General features: G+C 44.1%; 2 protein-coding genes and 1 long non-coding RNA gene across 3 annotated transcripts in view; 2 read left to right on the forward strand and 1 right to left on the reverse strand.

The window, feature by feature from the left end:
• The first annotated feature begins 3,414 nt into the window (after positions 1–3,414).
• Positions 3,415–8,710, forward strand: LOC309697567 (uncharacterized protein). Its single transcript, XM_082519563.1, has 11 exons — positions 3,415–3,501; positions 3,621–3,997; positions 4,873–5,046; positions 5,127–5,284; positions 5,390–5,588; positions 5,696–5,792; positions 5,874–6,045; positions 6,316–6,368; positions 6,476–6,602; positions 7,944–8,134; positions 8,565–8,710. Exons 2-11 carry the CDS (start codon positions 3,726–3,728, stop codon positions 8,604–8,606), a joined length of 1,485 nt encoding a protein of 494 aa, XP_082375689.1. The 5' UTR covers positions 3,415–3,501; positions 3,621–3,725; the 3' UTR covers positions 8,607–8,710.
• On the reverse strand, positions 8,027–18,227 carry LOC309697570. Its single transcript, XR_014273856.1, has 3 exons — positions 14,054–18,227; positions 8,505–8,576; positions 8,027–8,116 (listed from the first exon to the last, which is right to left on the reverse strand). It is a non-coding gene; the product is annotated as an uncharacterized lncRNA (long non-coding RNA).
• fgd1 (FYVE, RhoGEF and PH domain containing 1) overlaps positions 10,759–18,516 on the forward strand; it is a 43,192-nt gene continuing 35,434 nt past the window's right edge. Inside the window, exon 1 of the mRNA XM_082519560.1 lies at positions 10,759–11,262. Coding sequence (XP_082375686.1) covers positions 11,118–11,262 — 145 coding nt within the window. The 5' untranslated portion in view covers positions 10,759–11,117. The remainder of the gene's footprint in view (positions 11,263–18,516) is intronic.

Genomic DNA, 18,516 nt, shown 5'->3' on the forward strand with positions numbered 1-18,516 from the left:
CTCTTTGACTGCCTGAGCTTCTCTTTTTCACACAAACACCTCAGAGGACGAGGAGCCAATGGCTGAAACATCCTCATCTTCACAGTGGCTCTTGCAGGAGTGTCGATTATCCTATCACTCCAAAGAGCACATACAGGACATATCACATGTTAAACCTGAGAAATCTGGTAACAGCTTATTTTGAATTTGATGCCTTCACCTTGTGTTGCAACAATCTTCTTACTCGATTTTGGGTTTTAGCTGCTCACCAGTGAAGGACTTCCTTTCTTGTACTGTTTGCTTCATAACGCTGCAAAGCACCCAGACTACTTCCACTACACTAGTAATAATGCTGCTCAATAAGCTATTTAAAAAACATTTATTTATGTATTTCAGTTTAAAGAAGTAAGTTTTTAAAAATGAATTAACCATGTATTTACAAAACGTGATTAAAAATCCCAATGAGGACAACCACAAAACAAAAAGCTGTGAAAGTAACAATAATTCAGAGTCCTGGGTTGGAGCAACCTGTAACTCAACGCTTCCTTCAGCCGGCTCTTTGGTTGTATTTCTGACCCCCCTGCTCTGAAACTTTTACATGTCATTCAGCATTAACGGGGCCTTCACAGCTGTGTAAAACAAACACTTGGACCGTTAGATTATAGAACATAAACCTAAACATTTAGTTTTATTGCTGCACAGCAGCAGCTAAAAGGAGCCACGTGTGGAGCAGTCTATGTTTGTAGAGAAGACGAGCTTCTGATGTTTGAGATGTCGCAGTCTTCACCTGGAAGGTAAGAGTGACCGAGCAGAGCTGCGAGCCCGGATTCAGACCACCTGCTGACATCACGCCTCGTTAGATTCGGCTGTTTGCACAGTCTGTGATGTCACACTGTGCAACCTGAGAGACAAAGTTCAGGGAGCAAAAGCCCTGGCTTTTTCAGCCTAAAGAGCAAGATCTCCTCTGTCATCTGACCTTTGACCTGTGTCGATTGAGGGCCGTCTAAATCAAAAACAGCTTCTCTGTCATACATAGGAGTGACCTGAGATAAAGACAGCCGAGATTCGAGTTTATTAAAAGTTTTTAGTTACTTTAAAGAAATATAAAATATGCTTATAAAACTACGAGGGTTCGAATAAAACTACTTATAAACTCCCGAAGCATTTAATTAATACTTATACAGAAAATTAACCTTTAAATATCTGAGGTGTGATTTCAGTTTAACTACTGTAGATGTTTTCATTTCGAGGTTAGAGCGACTGGTTTAACTCTCATTCTTTCTGTCTTGTTTGTTTTTAAATGTCTCCAGTTCAGTCAGCAAACAGTAAAATAGTGCATAAGTGAGCATCAACCACATCATTTTCTGACTACTTTGAGTAAGCTTGCCTGGGCATGTGCAGCGATTTTGCAATCTTGGACTTTCCCTAATTTCTGTGATGTTCTGGCTTTTTGTCATCTGGGGACTTCCTCCGTCACCGGAGTCATGCTTGAGTCATGATTGCCCTCGTCTGTCCTCCTCATACTGAGTGACGCTCTCTGAGGATTGAGCTCTAATAGCTCACAGCTCCCCAATAAACATGTAATTTCATGTCCAGTTACTTATGACTCTCAGGTTTCTCTCCACAAGTTCCTTCTTATTATTGCGATGCTGGACGTCGACATTACTCGTGACCAAAATTTAAAAGAACGAGATTAGTGTATTTACAAGTAACCTTCAGACTGCTCTAAACACAGTTTTTGTTTCCTATTCTTGTATACATGATAAAGAGATCGGAGAAGCCCCACCCACCTGCTGTGCAGACCTTCTGTTTGTGAGTGGCAGCCAAACAGAGTAAAGTTATCTTAAAGGGACAGGAGACCAATTTACTGCATCACAGCCCAGAAAATAAACATAAATAAGGACCTTTTTAAAACTTTGGATCATGAAAAGCTGCTCCAGTAGAGTCCAAGAGCAAAAACATGAGTTTGAACACAAACTGTAAGCAGAAGTGTAGCCAGAATGGGGTCGGTGGCACAGTGGTCATGTCCCAATGGGACTCTTTTGGGCAGAACCTGGACGGCACCCATGGCTCCAGGCTGAGGTCTTGGACTTTTTCTTAATAAGTTTGCTTAAATCACCATCAGACTGACCTTGAGAGACCTTACCAAGCAAGCGCTGCCACGACAGCACAGCTCCTCATGCGCCATACCATTTATTTTTATTTTGTAGATATTGGAGATAATAAAATATAATAATAATCTCTATCTATGGTGCAGTAATATTATACATAAAGCTACAGAGCAGTGTGAATAATCAAATCATTTCATTTTACTCAAAGTAGTCACAAATCAGAACTTCTCCTGGTTGACTCCAAATTATCGCTATCCAACTGTTTTTCTGTTACTATCAATAACTCGTCAGTTTCAATCTGTTTGGCGTCATTCTTGACAGTACATTATCCTTTGACTCGCACATCAATGATGTCACTCGCTCAGCATATTTGCAACTCTGTTACATCAATCGCCTCCGCTCCTTCCTCACTCAGCATGCCGCTGTCATTCTCGTCCATGTAACTCACTCTTATTTGGCCTGCCACAAAAATCCATCAATAAGCTTCAACGTGTCCATAACTCTGCTGCCCGTATTATTACTAGGACTCCCTCTACCACCGCATCACCCCTACCCCCTATGGCTCCCAGTTAAACTTTACATTAATTTTAAAATACTTCTTTATACATTTAAGGCCATTCATTCTCTCTCCCCACCATACCTTTCTGATTTGGTACAGATCTCCATCCCATCCCGGTGCCTCAGATCCTCCTCGTCTTGTCTTCTTTCTGTTCCTTCTTTTCGTCTTACTACCATGGGGGGCAGGGCTTTTAGTCGCTCTGCCCCCTGACCTCGGAAACATCCCTTCATTCCCTCTTTTTAAGTCCACCCTCAAAACCCACCTGTTCAAGATGCCTACTCTATATAACTTCTCCATGCTCTTAAACTTTATTTTATTATTGTGTTTATTTCCTGTTTTTATGCCTGTCTTATTTGCTCTGTGCAGTGTCCTTGGGTGTTTTGAAAGCTAACTTTAAATAAAATGTATTATTATTATTATTTCAGCTACAACATTAAAGTAATATAGACATCAATTAATTAGTAATTGGGGGGGTCCTCAGTAACCCTAACCGGGCAGGGCGAAGTGGTCCAGCTTTTTCTTCATAGAGGGTCTTTTGAACCACACACAGAACCAGTTTACCTTGGAAGACGCCAAACAGAGAAACGATTGCAAACTTGTCCACCATGATAAAGTTTTGCTTCCCAGATGGGAATTTTTTATCAAATATTCTGAATTCCTGTGGAGGGAGCGGCGTTTACCTATTCTCGGTCCCCAACCCGTCCCACGGCATACGCCCCTGCCTTAAGGACAATATTTCTGCTTCACGCAGTTGGATGTCCACACCACCAGGCCAGAGGGGTGATAACAAAAGTCCAATGCTTTCAGGTTGAGGGCTAAAATCGAACCCATGATGACGTGATGGTGTTGTGGGTGAGTTTCAGAGTACAAGAGTCTCATTGTTAAAGTTTAAATAAGTTGTGTACCAACAACACAAACTCTCACAAAGTGTACTCAAAATAAATAAAGGGCTTCGTCTGTTTGGATCAAAGGTAAACTGATCAGAAAACTCACATCTCGTGACCTCCCGTTAACCTCCATGCGGGTAAAAACCCCGCTCTCTTATTGGCTGATGGTCGACCTGCAGACAGGTGAGGATGGCAGCTCGTGCTGACATGCTGCTGCTGCTGCTGAGTGGTTCGGTTCTGCTCGGACTCTCCGCCGGTCCCGGACACTCCTCTTCCTCCTCGGCTCCGGATTCTGAGCGCGGCAGGATGGAGCTGCGGCGCGTGCGCACCCTCGCGGCTCAGTCCCGGTACGGAGAGTGTTGGGCGCGAGCTCTGGAGCACCTGGACGCGAGCTGCAGGGACTTGACGTCGGAGAGCCAGAGCTTGATCGCGCTGCGGTTCACCCACTGTCACCTGAGCAGGTAACAACTGGAAAAACAGGTGTTTCCTCGCGCTGCTGTCCTGCACTGCGAGCCTTTATTAAATAATCCCGATCAAAATCATATTTTTGATTAGATTGCATTTAAAAGAAGCAGCTGGTGTTTGTAGCACTCTGCTATTTTCTGGGTTTGTATCTCCTATTCGCATTCGTTTACTTCCATCATGTGGCCGATTCAAGAGCTGCAGTACAGCTGGAAGAAAAAAAAACGAGGGAAATCCCAGAACCGCTTTTAAATATTCTAAATCTGTAAATATCCTAAATTTTTATTTCTTCCCAACAGGCTAAATTTCTCTGTAAAGGGGGAGTACATATGTACTTTGATATGTTTGGATCTTTAGTTTGGGGTTCCTGGGTTCACTCGCTACTTCAAATTGTTTTAAGGTGGAAGCCTAAACCTAAACCTCACCTCAGTGACTAACCCAACCACCACTATCATTTAAAGCTGAGGCATCAGTTTGCTCAAACCGTGGGTGTGTTACCAATGACCTGGCAGATGTTAAGAGGTAAACTTTTTCCTTTTATAAAGAAATCAGAGACGTCTGTGCCCCAAAGGCCACAACCACTTCAAAAAGTATACCCCCTTGTCTTTATTTTGATCTTCTATAACATCAGACATCAAAGTGCTTCACAGGTGATGAGTCTTTCATGAATGATCAGTTTGGACTCAAAGTTTCAGTTTGTCAGATGGCATCATCTCCTTTCCTCTGATAAAAGATAGTCCATTGTATCCTCTGCTAAAGGAAGTAATGTAGGAGGCATCGAGTCACCTTTCCTTACAGGTTTAAACCAGCTGTCATCATGGCTGCCTCGCAGATACTTCAGTTTAACCATAACCTGTGTCTGTCCATCTGTCAGCTCAGGCAGGGATTTCCCAGCATGCCCTGAGGGGTCAGAGGTCAGCAGATGTACAGCTGGCATGGACACAGTGGCGTTTAACAGCTACACAGAGTTCTTCACACACACTCACTCCATGTGCCACTTCCTGCAGTCTGAGGCCTGGCAGCGCCAAGCAGAAAACACCATTTACAGGTGAGCAAGCACAGATGACATCATGCTGAGGTGAGGAAGTGCATGTGTGTGTGTAACAGATGTGTGTGCGTGTGTGTCAGGCTGACTGAGAGCTCGGCAGGTGTAGCCGAGCAGCTTCAGTCCACCAGGCTGATGGCTGAGGACCTGATCGAGGCCCAGAGTGCTGCCTTGCAGGCGCAGAAGGCGATCCTGTCCAATGGCGAGGAGCTCAGAGTCACACTCAGAGACTCAACACGGGGTAAACGCACACTGATGGCCTGAGACACACAGACACCTCTTCGAAATGTTTCAAGCACCTGAAAGACTCACTTCCTCCGCCTCTCTCCACCTGTCCCCTGCTCAGGTCTGCGGTCGGTGTTCTCAGAGCTCAGCAGCACCTCGAGGGAGCAGCAGGTGGCGCTGTCCGAACTCTTCAACAGAGTTTCCTTTTTGCAGAGTTTCCTTCTGATGGAGACTCACAGCCTGAGCTCCTGCTGCTACAACGCCGCTGCCCTCTGCACCTCCTTCCTCATCACCTCCACCCCACGCTCCTCCAGAGCCAGGTAACGCCACCGCCCTTCCCCGCCTTTGCACAGAGCTGGGTTTTAACGTGTAACTGATAGTGTGTGTGTGTGTGTGTGTGTGTGTGTGTGTGTGTGTGTGTGTTTAGGTTGGTGTTGTTGAGTTTAGTATGTTTGAATTTCTACCTGGAGAGAAAGATCTACCAGTTTGTGCTGAGCTCTGATAATCCTGAGCACCAACACATGGTCAGTATGCTCACCTGAGCTTCACCTGATGCTTTAACCTTTGACATGATGCACACATTCATCACTCTTTCCTGCGTTCAGGAGCTGCTCACTGTGTACGTGAGTGCGTTGAGGCGATTCATGGTGTGTGTTGGAGTGTGTGTTCTGCTGGTGGTGTGTGTGCGCTACAGGGACCCGGTGCAGCAGAGTCTGCAGGTGCTGCAGCAGCTCAGAGAGACTCAGAGGAGCCTGCAGGAGGCGCTGCAGCATGCAGGTGAGTTCAGCCAGCAGGCAGACACTTGGGAAAACTGTAGACTGTATACAAAAGATGGAAGTAGGCACTATGAAGGCCACCCAGGTTATTTCTGTGATTTCTTTATGAATGCATAACGGGACGTTGAGATCCAAAAAAGCCAACATGGTGGTGCTCGATTAGCTGTTGGTGGTGTCACAGTGGATGTCTTCAACTGGTTGGAGGTTTTCATAGATTCCAGTGAGTTTGATTGGCGCAGATAATTTACTGAAGAGAAAACTTTGTCTGCAGAGAGTTTAGGGGAGCGACGGAGGACGGCAGAGGACGATCAGCTTCCTGTGAAGGTGAGAACATCAGGAGACAGTTCAGGTGTACACGCCTGCTAGCAGAGGAGAGGTTACGCTCTGAGTCCGTTCCACTGGTTCCAGATCAGCTGTGTCGTGTTTTCCAGATGAGATCAGAGAGCAGAAGAAGAGAGGAGATGCTGAGGAGGAAGGAGGAAAGAAGAGAAGAGGAAGACAGGGAGGACATATATCCCACCACCGGTGGCTCAGACCCATCGAACCTCTCGCACTTCGGTCAGTAGTTGTTGATCCATCCATCCATCCATCCATCCATCCATCCATCCATCCATCTGCCAAAGGGCGAGAAAGTTGTCTTTGTCTGTGTTGTGTCAGGACTGAATCTGATTGCAGTTGGATTTGCAGTCTGCACACTCACAGAGGAAGGAAAATGGTTAATAAGTTCCGACTTTGTTCTTGGCCATTGTAGCATTGGTTCAGGCTCAGCTGATACACATCCAGCTGGCAGACGTCACATAAAGTGTGCCATTTAAGCTCCTCTGCAATCCTTCTGGTTTGCAAATACTGATGCAACAAAAGAATAAAATAACTCTAGTGTCACTGTAACGTGTACAGTGAAATTAAGTGCAATCAGGAGCGCAATGATCACTCGCAGCAATAATAAAAATGGTGTATAAATGATATTAAACTATATAAGAGATAAAGACAAAGGAGACAAACTATCTTTCTCCATTCTCCCAAATTACACAACTCGTTTAGTGCAAAGAGCACATTCATGAGGACACTTCAACACTGTCTGATGCTAACAGTGAGATTGATCCTTTATCATGTTATTATGTTGAATTTGTGTTTTTCCGACAGCAGTAACTACGCAGGTTCCTCCAGAGTAGCGAGAGGACGTCCAGTGTCAATGATGTCCCTTTTTCTGTCCCACGGGAAAAGCACACACAGAACAGTATGTTTTAAATCTCTCGGCCTCTGGAAGATGTAGCGTCTCTGCGATGCCTTCTTAAACAGCTCTGTGGTGTTTCTGGCCCAGCTCAGGTCGTCCTTGATCTAAACTCCCAGAAACTGGAAGTCTGTGACCCTCTCCACGGAGTTCCTGCTCGTTATTAAAGGCTTAATTATTGATTTATTTCATCCTGAAGTCGATGATCAGCTCTTTTGCCTGGGAGGTGTTCAGGAGAAAGTTGTTATCTCTGCACCACTGACTCTGTCTTCTGTTTATATCAAGAACAAAACTACTCGATTTATTAGCTGTTTGAAGTTGCGCTGTGGCTGTTGTGGCTCTTTGGTGTTGAAGCTTCTGTGTCTAAAACAGTGATGCGGGTGTGGATGTGCCTAAAACCATCCTTCTTGATGACCAGCAGGGGGCGAAATAACTCAAAAGTTGTATTGAAGTCTGTGTGAAAGTGAACCTAGAGTCAGTTTAAGCTGAGTTTATCGTAACTGCTTTTGGTGTTACGTATGTCAGCTGTGACATCTCAATAATCTATAATTAAAGAGTTAGTTTAGTCAATTAGCTTCAAACTTAAACAGTTTGAGTTTAATTAGCGAGATGCAGATGTGGCACAGCTGTCCACATGGTTTCTTCTTCTACGTCTTTTTGTGCTGCAGGTTGGAGCAGCGACAGCATCCTCAGCAGCACCGAGAACGCCTCATCAGCCAACTCCACCCTCAGGAACGGTTCCCACAACGCCTCAGTGCGTCAGAGTCCAGGCAGGCGTCCTCGTCGCTCATCCTCTCGCCGTCCTCGGTCTCCCCCCTCCTCCCCGCTGGTGTACAGCATCCTGGTGGAGGACAAACAGGTAGGGAGGGCTGATTATCGAGTATTGATCTGTAGGGTTAAACAACCAAAATTCTTCAAAGCTAAATATTGATTCTGTAAACCCGGAAACTCACAGAGGCAAACACGGACTGGGAAATATCGACGAGCTGTGAATCTGATCGATTAGAAACCAGAGTTTATGTCGCGTTTTATTTTCTCTTAAACATGACATCAACTATCAGAATATTATGTTCACGTTCTGTGGGCCTGATTTGACTATTCTTATTCATTTTTTGATGTTTAGTGTTTTTACATTTTCTTTGGAAAAACATTTTGTTTTTGGACATTTTAGGAATATTGTGTGATGTAAACATTAGAAACATGATTTCCCTCCTTGTTGTGATGCTGACCTCTGCTCTCGCGTCTCTTCTCCTGTCCGTCCTCCTCTTCATCACCACCCTGATGTTCAGCCTCGTTACAGCCTGAGGAGCAGAAGGTCGGACATTCACTGACTCATCATTTATGTTCTCATTTTTCTACTGGAAACATAATTTTACTTATTTTTTTGTTTTTGTCTGTTTTCGTAAATTTAAATAAAATGTTTTTAGATTTAAAACAAAAAAACATCTCAAAGTGATGAGATGTAAAATGTCTGTTTTTGAAATGTTTTCTGAGATGAAGCTGATTGGAGTTTACGGCACACACGTTGTTTTTTGTTTTTTGTTTTAGTGCATGTAAAAAATTGGCAAAGGTAGTTTCTGGTACGAAGGTTGTGTTGAACTTCAGAGTTTTGATAAACTCACATGTTGTGTCCCAAATCACATACTTTGTTACTTGTATTCACCGCTCTGAGTGCTTAAGTGCATCCAAACTGTCAAGTATGGCTACAGTTGCAGGAGCAACAGTCTAAGCTGAGGAGCCGAGACCTCGCTCCTCCCAGCCGTCTCCTCCAGCTCGTCTGAGGGGACAGTGAGGTGTTCACAAGGCAGCCGAGAGATCTAATCTCTCAGCGCGTCCTGGGTCCGCAACAGAGACACCTCACCCCCCGATCCCCATTAGGACATGTCTGGAATACCTCACCTGGGTGGCGCCTCGGAGGATTCTCAAACCACCTCATCTGGCTGCTGGCAGCTCTACTCTTCCTCTCCTGAACGAGCTCCTCATCTAGTCTCTAAGGTAGATGAGAGGGAAATCCACAGCTTTGTGATACTGCACTCATAACAGTAAAAAAACACTTGGTGTGGAGTGCAGTACCTTAGCCAACATGGTAAACCGGCAGAAACAGAAGCAATTTTCATCTGGTAATACCAAACCAGCCAAGAGATGATCTCTTCAGTGTGTCCTGGCTGTGTGTCATTCACACGCTGCACCAGCATCCATACAGAGACACAGTAACAGCTACTGTTGGTCACACAAGAGAACCCCTGACATTACCCGGGCATAGTTTAGAATGAATGGACATCATAGGGTGATCCACTTTCTTCTGGCAATTTTCATGGAGATGGTCAGTGGTTTGACTCCACATGCACGACACTGATGATGAAACCCATGTGTGTGCATGATGGGTAAAAAGCACTTAAAGCTTCAAGTTCCCAGTTAAGAGTCCAAAAAGACCAGATTCAGTCCTTTCAAGTGACGGGAGCTAAAACAGAGGCTTTCAGACGGAGCATGAGAAAAGAGGCCAGAGCAGCATATGCTGCGGAAAGCTGATCAAGCAAAATAATAAGCAGGATATTTAAATATGTCAGCATGTCCCACCAGGTGGCAGCAGATCTTTGCTCTGCCTGAAGAAAATGTTTTGACATGTTGGGAGTCTGCTCCCGTCTGTGGACGGATCTTAAAACCACTGAAATGTGACCTTTGTTACGATCTCAGACTGAGGCTCCGAGCGCAGCAGGGACATGTGGAATGAAGGGTTGGAGCCCCCTGGTGGTTGAAAGCTGCTGCTCACATCATCCTGAAACTTGAATCTGTGCTTCTGTTAGAAAGAGAAAAAGCAGAGTCATGAGTGGTGGAGAGTAAGTGGAGCTCAGACTCTGGTGTTGGTAAAGGGGAAAAATTTAAAATATCCTGCTGGAATTTTTCTCCAAAGTTTTCCTTTTGCTTCAAATTTCAGCCTCAGAAAACAGAGAAAATGAGAACCAGACCACAGGGAGAGGAGAGAGGGAGGAGGGGAGCTGCTCTGGGATCAGATGTCTGGACGGAGGAGGAGGAGGAGGAGTTGTGGTGTCGGTCTGCAGCTCAGATCAGACTTTCACACAAAAGCCTGGAGCTGCCGAGAGACGGCCAACCGACAGCCAGTCTGTCTGTCTGTCTGTTTGGACAAACTGACGCTGAAGAGAAAGAGCAAAAAGTCTTCAGAGGGAGTCAAACCGAAGCAGCAGGAGGAGCAGAAATCAGAAAAAGTGGAGGCACTCGAGCAGGAGGAGAGCTGAGTCTGCACATTCTGCTCTAAAGCTCCTACAGACGTGTTTGATTTCAGGTTTCTGGATCCTCAAAAGTTGTTCCTCAGCTTTATCTCGGAGGAGCTGGACTGACAGAAACCCTCAGTCGGCACACCCGGGGAAGGTTTTTAATCTGAAAACCACATCAGCCGGATTCCTCTGATTGTTTCTGCGGATACGTGACGTGGAGATGGAGGCACGGAGACTGGTAACGTTTAGATTCCTGAAAGAGTGACAAAGAGGAAAAGATGGGAGCGAGAGGGGGAGGATGAAGGAGGGTGAGACATTTTTGACCTCCACATGGCTTCAGCCAGAGAGTGAACCACCAGAGAGTCGCAGCTGAAGTTCATTTTCCTGAATGGAGAAAAGAGTGAAGCAGATAACCGATGCCGAGTGCGCCTGTGTGGATTTCTCTGAGAGCAAAACTGACTCTGAACAAGCAGAAAGTGACTGATTCAAAAACAAACACTCATATTTTAAAATAAAAAGAGAAAAGAGAAGGAAAAATCTCATGAGTGGAGAATGAACTGAATAAACCCTGACCTGCGTACAGGTGTGCAGTGACGTACCTGTGCAGGCATGCAGCTGAACCGACCTCGCAGCACTCTGCTCAGCCTCCCTGCTCCTCCTGCTCCCTCCTTCTCCAGTCAGTTCAGCACCATGAGGTTCTCCTACCACCTCAACACGCCACCACATGGCAGCCGCAGCGCCACCTGCAGGACAGGTGAGTGCACTGCAGCTTTTGTGTATTTGTTTAAAGGCACTTACTGTGAATGTATGTGTTTTTAAAATGTTTGAAAGCTTCCAGATTTAACCACAGCTCTGTCTGCATGTTGTGTTATTGAGCAATGAGCTGAAGTTAAACTAGGGCTGGGCTGTACTTTCATGTAATGCCAGACTGTACCACAAGATGGTGCAGCGATTCACCGTAACCTTTACAGGTGAGTCATCATAAACATTGTTTAAAGTGGCAGCGTGGGAAATGCCAAAGCCTCTTAAGGAAATGGAGGAAAAAGTAAAAAGAAATGTCAAAAGAATAGAAGGGGGGGAAAAAAACAACACATCTGTAAACACATCTGGTAAAATGCTGCCCCCTGGAGGTTAATCTTATTTGACGCATTCTGCAGAGGGTAATTACAAAAAGTGCCTTTAACTCAGCAGAAATTGCACATTTTTATAGGGATGGTGTCAGCAGCTGGTTCCGAGAAGATAAAATATCTGGAATTTTTAAAGTGCTGTGCAGAAGTCTTGCGTCGGCCTCATTTCTTCACATTTTGCTTCCAGTGAGCCAAAATTTCTTCCTTGTAGTTTAAAAAAAGTGGTTCTGAACAGTACTTCTCCAGGCTTTCTGAAAGTATTTAAAACTTTTTCCTTTGGACTTTCTCAGTTATTTGCAGTCGGATCCTTGTACCTGACCAGTTTCAGAGGCTGTTTGTTTGTGGAACCACTTAACACTGACCTGTGACTCATTCAAGCATAAAAAGTCACCAACTCAATGGACGAACCAGTGATGTGTCTACACATCAGCATTGTTGGGATCATTACTCAAGCCATTATACATTACTTATTACTTTTCTTAAAAGTAATGCAGTACTTTAATTACTCACTGGGGAAAGTAATTTGTTACATTACTTTCCAGTTTCTCCGTAAAATGACCTGAATTGCGTCATAATCAGCACTTAACAATATAAACCTTTGGCTGCCGTCACGTGTCCTAATAAGGACACGCATAAGCGCTTCCTCTTAGTATTTAGGTATGAACGCAAAGCAAAGATGAAAACCTTCACAAAGAAACTTAGATGAGATCGCCATGGTGATTCTCCTGTAGAAACATTAACAGGTACAAACGGACTCTGCAGACTGACTCCTCATCAGTTTGTTACCTGTTGAAGTTCAGGGTCTGGCTCCAGCACATTACACCAAATTCTGGAAATTTTTGAAATATTTTTCTCTGCCTGTCACAAGAACACAGTTTGTTTGCATTTCTTTAGTTACATTTATTAAAAAAACTCCAAAGATAACACATCTGAGAGGCACAAAATAATATTTTTGCACCAACAAGGTGATTCACAAAGCGCTAAATTACCACGGCGTCCTTAGTGTTTGGTGGGGCTTCTGCTCCTGAGATGACCATATTAGGTATATGTCATCTCTGTGACATCACACAGGTCTGCCGTCAGAAGCCTGAGTGTTTGTCTCTTTGTCATTTAAACTTGAGCCATGGCTGTAGAGACTCACTGAATGGCCACTGAAAGCAGGATGAGTTTATTTAACCTTCATCGCTGCTGCCCGCAGTGAAAGTTACAGTCATGGTGGTGATTGGTGCGATGCTGCGGCTGGTCTCTGCAGCTCCATGTCCTGCCTCTACTTTCATTTTTCTGCTCGTCTGTTTTAAACAAACAGAAACATAAAAGCTCTAATCTCTGAGCAGCAAAAGTATGACAGTTTGCTTTTATTTTTAAACATAAAGCAGCACACTCTGAAAGCCGTCACAATTAAATATCCATCATATGTTGTAGATCATCCATCCATCCATCCATCTATTTTCTGCCATTTATCCGGGTACGGGCAGCAGTCTAATGGGGAAGCCCAGACTTCCTTCACCCCTGCCACCTCTTCCAGCTCATCCGGTGGGACACAGAGTTATTCCCAAACCAGCAGAGAGACATAATCTCTCCAGCATGTCCTGGGTCTGCCCCAGCCTCCATGTGGGAGGCGTCCAGGAACTAGCTTATATTCTGTGCAGTTATACTGTCCTGCAGCTGGTGCAACATTTATAGTTCAGTATTTTTATTTTATACTTATCTGTGTTTTCCTTGTCATGCACCATGTGAAGTTTTTCGGACAGTCTCACAACAGAATCTGTTTCTGCATACGAATCTTCATGTATCTGGTCTGATATGAGCTGATTAACAATATTCTGGGTTAGGCATAGAGCTGGGCGATAGAACGATAACGATATGTATCGCGATATAACTTTTACTCGATAGAGAAATTAAGCTATCGCGATAGACCTCGCCGCTCTTGTTCTCTTAAAAAAAAAAAAAAAAAAAAAAAGGTCAGCCGATCCAAATTCAGTAGCGCAGAGCCGAACCAATCACAGCCGCAGCGTCACGTCGCGTGACTTGTTACGTACAGCACAAGTGCCAAGCCGCACGTGTTTGTTTGGGAAGCAGCCAGCGGGTAATGGAGCCAGTGCATAATGGAGGAAATGAGTGTGCCGACTAGAAAAATCAACCGAGCGTGACCGAAGAGAAAACAGATGATGGTTCCAACGCCGGAGAGATTGTCGAACGGGAGAGCCATAGAAGTTCCGTAGTGTGAAGGTATTTCGGCTATTTCAAGTCTGACAAAAAACAGAGTAGCGTGCACTGTAAATTGTGCCGAAAGCAAGTCTGGAAATACAGTAAACTGGTGCATGCGTCACACTGTGCGCCACGTTATTGTTTCGGTGAAATGAATTTCTACAATACTGTTACTGTTAATTCTACTCTCTGCAGTGTTTAAATGCTTACATATACACACAGTTACTGTCCGTCCACACATACGACTCGGTTCTGCTTCTATGCCCCAGCTTTGTTTACTTTTTCCCACCGAGGCTTCTAGACTTCTGATTGGCCAACATTTCTGCACGGTTAGGAATCTAGCGCCACCTGCTGCTTTGGCATGTTCATAGCAGCGTTTTCCTTCATTTCTGCCTTTATGTGTGGACGGGATTATTTTTTAAAACGAAAACGGAAAATCTCCGTTTTCAAAAATACCCGTGTACGTGTGGACGTAGCCTCAGTCTCTGACTGGAAGCGCTAATTCGTCATTCGGCTTTTGTCAGACTAAAGTAACTGTTAAAACTGTTTGAAAAGCTCAGCTATACAACAAGGAGAGATTGAGAATTTCCTTTTAGTTCTCAGTTTATTTGATATTGACAAAAGTTAGTCAGTTTTGTCTGTTCTTCTGTAAAACAAACTAAGATTTATTTTTAGAATTAATACTTTATTTCTAAGTGGAATTGACAATTTAGTCTGTTTCATTTGTTCTATTTTGAAACTTAAACGCTTTAGCGGCTGCCTTTTGTGTAGTTTGCAATATTTGCCTTTATTTATCTGAAAAAGTCTCATGTTCCTTAAGTACATCTACCCTGTTGAACTTATTATGGGAAATAAATATTTAAAAACAAGCTGCTGATTATTTCACATTTTACTTGTGAGCAACGGCACATTTAAATCTTACAAATATAGTTATTTGGCTTATATCGTGATAGATATCGTTATCGCCTGAAATGAAAAAAACATATCGTGATATGAAAAAATCTCATATCGCCCAGCTCTAGTTAGGCATTAAACCCACGTGGTTAGGTTAGAGAAATATCATGTTTTGGGTTAAAATACAACTGTTGCCACACTATGCAAAGCGATCCGTATCCAGTGAGCCGCTCTGCACTCTCTGGCGGGTCGTTCTGGTGCCCAGACTGCACAGCCTGAGAGAGGGGGTCTCTCTCAGGCTGTGTTTGCTTTGCTGCCTCGTTATCTGGGAGCTGATTTGATTGTATTATTGATTGTTTGCTTTATGAAACTTGCCCATGAACAACCGACCAAAGCAGCATGTGGTTCGTGCTCAGGTCTTTGGGATTCCAGAGGTTTGTGGCTGAAGGTCAGAGAGACATAGTTCATTACATTAGACTCAATCTAATTAAATGTGACGCTCGCTCGCTCGCTCTCTGGTGAAGCTGAGGTCAGACAGGTCACATGACACCTCCACGTTTAGCTTCAGTGGTTGAAAGCTGTCATGTGGTGCTGTTTGTAGAATAATTCAATCAGGGGAACAGAACCACAGCAGCTCGGCGTGTCAACTGTTTTCTGTATCGCTCTGAGGACACGGGGTCCAGTCCTTAATCTGGGCCTCTCCTGAGAGTTCAGGCCTGACTTTGGGGGGTTAAAGCCAGGTTCAGGCTTAGTGGGATGACTGAGAGTCCACACAAAGATGGGAAGTATCCTAAGGGTTCCCACAGGTCCAGATCCGGTCTGATGAACCCCGTTTAGGGTCCCAGAGTTGCTGCAGTAGCTGTTGCAGAGCTAATGCGGAACTCATTGCTAAAGTAATGACTCATTCTGCTGTCAGACGATCATGAGAGATTTTCCCAGCAGTGGTGAAGGGATGCAGCAGCTGCACTCTGAGGGAATACTTCATGTTTAGAGCACAACATCTGCAGAAACTTGCATGAATCAAACAAACCTGCTGTTGCAATCTGGAGTTGTGGCTGCGCTTTTATTTTCCTAAATGAATTTACGTGTGTCACTGCAAACGCGGTTGAAACAGCAGCGTTATGTCTGTGAAAGGTGGTCGCAGCGTGGTGGCGAAATCTGAACCGTGGAGGATGTTTGACGTTTTCACGTAGAAGGTCAAATCATCTCTTACTAAGTGAGAAATCTCTGTCAGATCATTGGTTACAGTGTACACAGACATTGATGTACATGTAAAGAATAATTCGTTGCGTGGACTGTGACAACTATCACCTTCCTTTGATGTCACGAAAACCATGAAAGAGTTCTCAAACACAAAGTTTTTGTTTCTGGAAATGTTTCTACAGACAAACACATCCGAGAAGTACGTCAAGCAGATACTGACTCTAAGTTTTTAACGAAATTCTTTTAACCGTCTATCTAACGAAGACCGCCAGCTGATGGTTATTTAATGTTGAAATGCATGCTGGGTATGAGGCAGCAATAAGACGGCTAGGTCCCAGCAGAACTTTCAAGAAGAGGACTGGACGCAATGATGGACCTCCTGATAGTGATACTGTGAGACAGTTAAAATACTTGGAGCTGTAATCAGTGAGGAAATCACTGGATCAGCTGAAGATGACATGGAAAGATTACACGATTTCAGCAAAGTGTCATCTCCATCTCATCTTATCCCTTCAAACTCTGGACCTGCGCATCACAACTTCCTGTATGATCATTCGCATCTCAAACGCATCACAAACCAGAAGCAGTCTGAGAGCGCAACCCTCCGCCAGTGCAGCTAACGCCAGTATATACTTTTAATGGAATAGGGTTATATTTTTTTAAAATGTAATCTAACCCAGCGGTCCCCAAACCAACACGGAATATGTCAGACAATATTTTCACAGACTGGCCTTAAAGATGTTGTGATCGTGGCTCAAGAGTTGGGAGTTCGCCTTGTAATTGGAAGGTTGCCGGTTCGAGCCCCGGCTTGGACAGTCTTGGTCGTTGTGTCCTTGGGCAAGACACTTCACCCGTTGCCTACTGGTGGTGGTCAGAGGGCCCGGTGACGCCAGTGTCCGGCTGCCTCACCTCTGTCAGGGTGGCTGTGGCTACAATGTAGCTGCCATCACCAGTCATGATTTAATAATGATTTAATCATGATTAAAAACCCTGAAAACCATAAATTTCACACCGGAGCCTCAACTCTTGCAGCCAAACGACTAACAGACCGGTACCGGTCCGTGGCCCGGGGTTTGGGGACCGCTGGCCTAAGCAATGCAAACTGTATTATATTTGATATCAGCTTTTGGGAGTTTCTCAGATCTCTGCATTATCAATGTGATTTTTTTATTTATTTATTTTTTACTAAAAAACCCTGAAAAACTGAGGTCAAATATGATGTGATACTTTACATCTTCATGCAGTACTGTCTAATGATTGTTGGCTTTTCTCTGTATGTATTATTGTAGGGTTTACCTTACAATATAAAGCGCCTTGAGGTGACTGTTGTGATTTGGCGCTGTAGAAATAAATAAAATTGAATTGAAATGTTCACAATACAAAACAAACTTTTAACCATCATAGTTTCTAAGTTTTATGACTTTTTGTCCATTTCTGACCAATGAATCATGAAGTTGAGCTCGAAGACTTTGGTGTATGTGAGCCATATTTAATGGACTGATAACGCGACTCCGCTCTGCAGTCCACCAAAGTTGTTTTTTGTGGTGGTGTTGTAGTGTTGTATACCTGTTCACTATTATTATGTTTTAATTTGCGTGCAGCTCTCCTGCTCTTCCAGCGCTTTAGGCTTCGGCTCGTTGGGTTAGGTTTGGTTTTTGATTCCTGATTTTACTTTATCATTTTATTCATTTTGAGCTTCAGTTGTTGGATTTTAGATTTATTTATTATTCAGGAGTTATTTACTGTTCTACTGTTAGTTCTGAAGTTTTTATTAAGCTTCAGTTCTAGTTTATGCTTGTTGCTGTTTAGAGTTGCTTCTAACCTACTTTTCAGGGTTAGTTTTCTTTCATGTCCCGTGTTGGTTTTACTTCCTGTGTCTGATTACCTGATTGTCTTCTCCTGTTGTTACCCAACACTTCTTCTTGTATTCATAGTCCTTTCGTTCTTTTGCCAGAGCTTCTGTTTATGTCCAGTCCTCTGTATTCCTGAGTTTTATGTTTATTCTCTGGGTCATTTCGGGGGTTTTGGGGGCCGATTAAAACCTGTAACTTGTCTGAGAATATTCAAGGCTTTTAGTTCAGACTGAGCAGGCTGCCGTCTTTGCTCACACATCACATACGTCAGGCCTGATCTGCCAGTCATGGCAAAGAAATGAGCTTCAAAAGGAGAACAAAGTGTTTGTTCGTGTGTCTCCGAGGTTCATGTCACCACTCCTGTTCATTAGTCAAAGTGTTGAAGTTTGGCGTGAGCGAGCGAGACGGGAAACCACAGACAACGTGGCAGAGAAAGAGTGGCTGAGGGTCGCTATCCCCCCCCCTCTCTTTTCTGTAAAGTTGGATTCAAATAAGCATGAAAAAGGGAGCGAAGAGAACAGAGGAGGTCAGAGTAGCTGATCTGGTGCTTTTTCTGTGAAAGGTCTGTCAAAAAACAAACTTTCCTCAAACATTTGTAAATGTGGAATTTATAATTCATAAAAAAAGAAAAGTTACTGCTTTTACCGTCTGTGATGGTTCTGTCTCAGACCACAAACGCACATACGTTCCAGTGACGCTGCCATCTAGTGGCTCAAATAATGA

This window comes from Aulonocara stuartgranti (genome assembly GCF_965226115.1).
Source record: "Aulonocara stuartgranti genome assembly, chromosome: 20".
Classification (NCBI taxonomy): domain Eukaryota; kingdom Metazoa; phylum Chordata; class Actinopteri; order Cichliformes; family Cichlidae; genus Aulonocara; species Aulonocara stuartgranti.

Coding starts and splice junctions, on each gene's coding strand:
- LOC309697567 (XM_082519563.1), top strand. CDS start 3,726: ATGGCAGCTCGTGCTGACATGCTGCTGCTGCTGCTGAGTGGTTCGGTT. Junction 5,047..5,126: donor GCAGAAAACACCATTTACAG/GTGAGCAAGCAC, acceptor CGTGTGTGTCAG/GCTGACTGAGAGCTCGGCAG. Junction 5,589..5,695: donor CCACGCTCCTCCAGAGCCAG/GTAACGCCACCG, acceptor GTGTGTGTTTAG/GTTGGTGTTGTTGAGTTTAG.